We start from the raw sequence: 6,532 nt of genomic DNA on the forward strand, positions 1-6,532 counted from the left end.
GCACCTGCCTCCGGGGCTGCTGGGGCTGCGTGGCCGGGGGGGGTGCTGTGGGGCACAGCGCGCAGGCGGTGAGGGCTGGTGGGCCTTTGCTGGCCCGCGGGAAGCAAAAGAGCGCCCGCAGACGTCTCTGCAAAGCGGTTTTCGTCCTCCGGTGTCTGGCAGCGCGCCGACCTGCCCGGTGTCAGGCGTGCGGTGGGACACCCTCACGCCGCCAGCGAGGCCTGCGGGTCTCCTCCCCTCGCCTTGAGAGCAGGAGAGTTGTATAAAAGTTTATTACTAGGAAACACACAGTCTGCCAAGGTTGCACTGAGCAAAGCTTGGTTTAAATTATGCTTTCGAGGGTAAAAAGACCTGAGAAGATGCTATATTTTTCTATTAAATGAAGTGCCATTTCAGGTCAGGAATTGCAATAGGGTTCGGGGTTTTTTAATCCTTTCCTGGTAAAATACTGTTTGTGTAGATATTGGGCCAATTCTGCTCCCATCTTTCAAAAGCCTCCTGCTTGCTTTCTGCATGAAACATTGCATCTCTGAAAGAGTGCAGCACACCAAGGCATCCCAATAGGTGAGCTGGTGAGTTTTATAATCTTGAGGAAAAAAATGGCCATACTTGGTATTTGCCCCGCTGTGGCATTATGATACCAAACACTGACAGGGTGGAGGTGAAGATTTGAGAAGGATATTGGGTAGTATCTGCATGGAGGAAGGGGGAACTCTCCCAGCTTGTCTTTCCATGCCTGTGGTTTCGTGGCATTGGATCAGCAATAGGAGTTAGGAAAAATATGCAGGTCACATAAGAGTAGGGGCTGGATTTTAGGCCTGGATGGGAAATCCAACAGACCTGGGGACTTTAGGGGACCTGGGGTTTTACCTTAGCTTTAACTAACAGGTTTCATTGTTCTGGAGTACATGAGTTTGGAGCTACATCACAAGACTCTGGACTGAAAGACAGCATGGGGGGTGTGGGCCTCACCCCCATCACCTGTGGCTCCTCTCCACTTTTGACCTCACTGCTGCTCACTTATCCACCTTTTATCCATTTTCATTTCTCCTAACTGTTCAGGGTAAAACGTAGCAGAAAGTAGAAGCTGGGGCACGTACGGATGGGGGGCGTTGAGGGCAGCGGCGGGGGAGCTTGGGGGCAGGGGGGGGCCCTAGCTGCCTCTTCCCATTAGGGACCAGTGCAGGGCTGCGGTCCCCACGCAGCATCCGCGGGGGCTCCGCTGACGCAGAGAGGCAAGGAGAACGAGCGCTGCTGCTTCTCACCGCGGGGCTCATGTCCCGGCGGAGGGGCTGGGGAGCAGCTCCCACTCCCTTGTTCCTGCGCGGGTGTCAGGATGGAGCCACTTGCCACCTGGCCAGCCGCTAAGACAGCCAGGCGTATGGGTGTGCGGAGCGGATAAAAATGCTGTGTTTGTGGGAGTCGGGGCAGACCCCTGGGAGGTGCGAAGCCCGCCGGGGCCCGATCCCTCGGGCACGTCCCGCCGTGCTCAGCGCTGTGGGCCCGGGGTGGTCAGCGAGCAGGGACTGGTATTCTCCCATGCTCCGTGCTGACCATCGCCGGGTGTCGTGCGCGCTTTGCAGCCCCGCCGGGGCGAGGGACTGCTCCTGCTGCCCGGCCCTGCTCTGGGCCCGAGGGACCCCGAGATGAAACCTATCAACGGGAAGGGATGGGCGCCGGCGGGCTGGCAGCTCTTCTTGCCCTAGAGAAGCAGAGCCGCTGTGGATTCCCAGCTGTGCCGCGGTGCCCCTCGCCCACGGAGGTCTTTACCGCTTTCCCGAGCCAGGGTCGGGCCCCATCCCTCGCAGAAGGCTCGGTCTCCTCGGGCCGGGGCGTGTACAGCGCCGAGCACCCCGGCAGAGGCAGGGCGGAGGACGTCGCAAGCCCGGGTGCTCCGGGTCCTCTCCGGAGGTGCAGGGTGCGCGCCCTCTGCTTAGTCCCCCGGCGGGGGGCATTGCGTGGGCCCACAGATGGTCGAGAGTGGGGGCTGGTGGGCCAGACCCCGCACGCAGCGCTGCCCTGGCCCCACGTCCCGCCCCGTCTCTGGACCTTTAGCGACTCCTGGTCCCCGTGAAGGTGGCTGCCAGCTGGACTTGTCCTGTGGTCACTGACTCTGGACGGAAGGCGGTGTGCCCCTTGGGGTCCGTGTCCCGTGTCCCCCCCCATTGGTTCCTGCCCTCGGGCAATTGAAATAACGAAGTGTCAGGCGCTGGTCATACATTTTCTTTGCTGGAGGCGTCGTTCCCGTAAGCACGCCGCTATCCCTCCCGGCAGGCAAGAGGGGGGCGGGTGAGACACCCAGGCAGGACAAATATTGAAAGAAGGGCGTTTGCGACACAGGCGGTGCTGGCCCAGGTGCGTTGCCGTGGCCCGTGCTGTGCTGGTACGGGCTCCTGCTCTTCTCAAGTTTCCTTTTCGTAACGTCTTAGGCAACCGGAGAGGAGCCTTCCCGCGCCTCAGGCGGTTCCTTCGGGGACGGTCCTACTCATTTCTCAAAGGCAGATGTACAAAACTGGAATCGTTCGTCTTTAAAGCCGTCATTGCCGCAGGGGCGAGGGCTGAGCTCGGCACAGTGAGGGAACCACTTCTGCCCCTGAGCTGGGCATCGCACCGGGCACGGAGCGCCGGCGAGAGCGATGTTTCATTGCCTTCGCACCCCAGCGCACACGTAGAGCGCCGGCCGTGCCCGGCGAGGGGGAGAAGGGCTGTACGAGATCAGCCCCACGCATCGCTTACCTCCCGTGGGGTGCTGCTCGCGAACTTTCCAAAGCTCTGCTGGGTCTGAACGGTTTCAAGGCAGGGCCCGAGTCCCCGACAGTTTGGAAACAGTGGGTTCCCAAAATATCCCTCTGCTTTCCCCAGCAGCGCCCTCCCATCATCGGGAGCTGCCGGGCGGCCGCGGGAGACCCACTGCCCCAACGGCGCCGCGCAGTGCCCGTCGGTCCTGACAGAGCTGCCTCGCACGGACGGACAGACCGCACAGACTGGCTTCCCAGACCACCTGCCCGAGTTTTGTGGCCCGCTGGTGTCGTGCCACCTCCACAGTGTGACATTGACTGCCCAGCGCTGGAGGGCTCACCCCGGCTGTGCGGTACCAACGTGCGCCGGAGCAAAACGGGCACCGCCGGCCCTGGGGAAGGTAGAAAGACTCTGGGCATGGTCAATGGGCTGGGCTCCCCCAGCCTCTCTGGGCACGTACTGTCCTTAGATCAACAGCAGAGATCCTGTTTCTCCTTCCTCATCACCCCCTAAAGCCTTCAGAGTTGGCCGGCGGGAAGGTGCTTCACCACCACGTTAAGGAGAGACGCCCTGGTGCCTGTCCCGCGCTCAGGGACAGGGACAGACACAGACCGGCGTCAAAAAGCTGCGCTGGGAGGAGGCTGTTGGCAGAGGCTTTGGGGGAAAAGAGCCTGTTTCGGGGGGTTGCTCCCCCTCTGGATCTGGCGGCACTTGGTCTGTCTGACCATCTTGTCTGTAGGGGAAATGCTGCGAGGCGGGCCGTGGGTCAGTGTAGGAGTGTGTGTGTGGAGTGGATGCGGTGGTGACTGGGGCCACTCGACGTGGTTTGCTCATCGGCTTTGAACTCCCCGGCTCCAGCCATCTCATGGGTGATGACTCCTTGGGCATGCAGGAAAGGGAACAGCCAGCTCCGCGGCCAGGAAATTCCCACGAAATCACCTCAGCGTTGTTAGGATTTAGGGTTTTGCTTGCTTATTTTTCCGGGTGTTTCGGGGTAGGAGTGACATGGATCCGAGAGGATTTCATGTACGATATGTGCTGGATTTATACTTGTGCTTCTGTGTATGATGCCTTCACCCGTAGCGTTCATTCCCCGGCTGCATTCATCCCGGGTGAGGCCGTGCCAGGCAGGGATGCAAGGAGCTGGCTCGTCGGCTTTCGGAAGACGAGATTCTCCAGCCGCAGGCGTGGACCGGCGTGCCCGGTCCGCCCGGCCACGGTGCGCGGGGCAGCCGTGGGGGAGGACCGGGCATGCGTCCAGGTGTGCCCCCGCTGAGCCAGCGGGGACAAGAGGGGCCGCGGGCAGGGCTCCTGTCCCCCGGGGTCTGCACGGGAGGGGGGCCCGGGCTGCTGGCAGGTGACACGGAACAGGGGCGCGGGGACGGCGCCTCGGCTGCGCAGCACGACTGTGGGACCGGCTGTGGCTGAGCTGGCGGCTCCTGGGGGCCGTGGGGATGCGGGGACGGTCGTGGGCTCCCCCGGGCTACCCGGCCTCTCCACCTCCCCCCAGCAGCCTCAGGGGCCGGGCACGGCGGGTCTCTGCCCTCCCACCCCGCCTCACGCCCGGCTGCTGTGGGGCCGCCACGCATCTACCCTCCCAGCGCTGGGGAGCGCAAAGGGAGGGAGGATGCTCGCGGTGTCAGGGGGCAGCGCGGCCCCCCCGGGGCGGGGAAGGGGAAGCACCGCGGTTCCCGTGCCGTGCCGAAGCTGCCTTTGCTCTCCCAGGTGGGTCCCTCGGCTCGGCGGGACGGGGCCGCTCGGGAGGAGCGGTCCGGGGGCGAGCGATGCCTCTGCCAAGCTACGGTTTTGGGCACCGAGGGGCCTCCCGCCCGCCGCGCTCCGTGCCTCCCGGCGCGGTCCCCACGGACCGCCCCTGGAAGACCTGGGAGTGCTGGTGGGCAGCGAGCTGGGCGGGAGCCAGCCGTGTGCCCCGGCCGCACAGGACGCCAGCAGCATCTCTGGGCTGCGCGAACACGATCACAGCTCAGGAGACCGAGGGAAGGGATTGTTCCCCGCACTCGGCATTCGTGAGACAGTATCTAAGTGCTGCGGCCGGTTTTGGGGCAGCCGGGATAGGAAACAGACCCATGAGGGACGAAGGGCCAACGGGGCGCTGGGCGCTGGAGCAGCTGCCCGGGGCGGAGAGGCTGCGGAGCGGGGCTGGCTCAGCCGGGGGCAGAGGCGGTGTCGGGGGCACCCCGCAGCACCTTGCCAGAGCCTGCGGGGGTGGGCATCCACTGGCTCTTACGGCGGGGCATGGTGCGAGGCTGAGGGACAGCGAGCGTGAATGGAAACAGGAGTCTGGACACACGGGAAACCTTTTCCACAATGAGAAACAGGAGAGGTTCAAACGTCGTATCCATAACGGAACAACACTCCCTTTAACCCCGAGGAGGGTGCAGCAGCAGCAGCGGCACAGGTTGCCCGGGGAGCTTGTGCAGGCTCCATCCGTGGAGGTTCTCAGGAGCAGACCGGATCAAGCCCCGAGCAACCCGGTCCGGCCTCGCAGCTGCCCCGGCTGTGAGCAGGAGGTAGCACTGCAGCCCTCCTCAGGTCTCTCCCAGCCTGGGGTCCCACTCCCACTCACAGGGGAGTGGGCAGCACAGCAGGGCCCGCGGGGCTCCCGGCCGCGCACGCTGGGCACGGGCAGGCTGTCAAGCCACAGGCGGGGGGAGATGGAGAGGGGCCTGCCGCGGTCGCCGGCCGCGGGCAGCCGGGCTGGGCTCTCCCAGCGCAGCGGAGGGTACCGGGCGGTGATGCCCGCCCCAGGGAGCCGCGGCTGGAGGCGCCCGTCCACCCCGGCCAGCGAGCGCTCCCCGGGCCCGCGGCCCCCGCCTCGCCCCCCTCGACCCAGCTGCCCCGCGCCCCCCGAGGTCCCCGGTGCCGGTCGCCGGCTGGACGTGAACGGGGAGCCGCTTCGCCGTCGCATCGCCCCTCGAAAGGGAGACTCCGACCGTCTCCCCGTCCCGGAGCGGTCCCCCGGCCACGCGTGGGCGCGTTCCTGGCTTCGCGCGAAGGTTTCCTCCTTCCCTTCTCGTTTTTTTTCGCGTGGTCCGGCTGCAGGCAGGGCTTTCTAAGAAGTGGTTCTTGCAAAGCTCTTTGTTCCCTCCCGTGAGTCACGCGTTTCCCCGCCGTTATCACGGCGTTGTCAGCGGCTTTGAAGTCGAGTCATTTATTACTTTCCCGGAGCTGGCCCTGTCTCGCTCTGCTGATAGAGCGGGGTACGTTTCCACTCGGGGTTTGATCTCTGCCCGTGCTGGTGGCACACTAGAAAGTCACTTTCGATAAACCTCGACAGACTCTGCCGGACAAACTATTGCAACGCTAATGACAGAGATAATCCTCCCCTAATCTGCCGGGTAATCCATTTCACCCCAGTGAGAATTTTTAAGGCTGTAATCAGTGAGAGTCAGTTAGGGAATTATTAACAGATCCTCCGCCAGACGAACTCCTCCTGAGAGGGCAACGGGAGTGGGAAAAGGAAAAACGCAACAGGGCCCGATGCGGTCAGAACCGACGCACGGCCGGGCGCAAGGAGCTGACGTGATTGATTTCGATGTTACGATAGAATTGTCTTCAATTCAAACGCCGCGAGAAACCCCGCGCCATCGATCCGCCCGATGCCCGCTCCGACGGGGCCTCCGCCGGCGGCGGGAGCTGGCGGCCCGGGGGAGCGAGAAAAGTGCTGGGGGAGGGGGGAAGATCCGCGGGGGCGCCCCCCGCCGGTGTCCGGCAGGAGGCTAACCCGCTCGCTGCCAACGCTCGCGTTCCGGTCAGCGGCTCCTGGGGAGAG

At 63.9% G+C, this 6,532-nt stretch overlaps 1 protein-coding gene across 1 annotated transcript in view; it reads left to right on the forward strand.

Moving 5' to 3' along the window:
- Positions 1-4,193: 4,193 nt before the first annotated feature.
- PTF1A (pancreas specific transcription factor, 1a) overlaps positions 4,194-6,532 on the forward strand; it is a 3,717-nt gene continuing 1,378 nt past the window's right edge. The window contains exons 1-2 of the mRNA XM_010562817.1: positions 4,194-5,756; positions 6,308-6,511. Coding sequence (XP_010561119.1) covers positions 4,194-5,756; positions 6,308-6,511 — 1,767 coding nt within the window. The remainder of the gene's footprint in view (positions 5,757-6,307; positions 6,512-6,532) is intronic.

Source organism: Haliaeetus leucocephalus, unplaced genomic scaffold (assembly GCF_000737465.1).
Source record: "Haliaeetus leucocephalus isolate CR32 unplaced genomic scaffold, Haliaeetus_leucocephalus-4.0 Scaffold0, whole genome shotgun sequence".
Lineage (NCBI taxonomy): Eukaryota > Metazoa > Chordata > Aves > Accipitriformes > Accipitridae > Haliaeetus > Haliaeetus leucocephalus.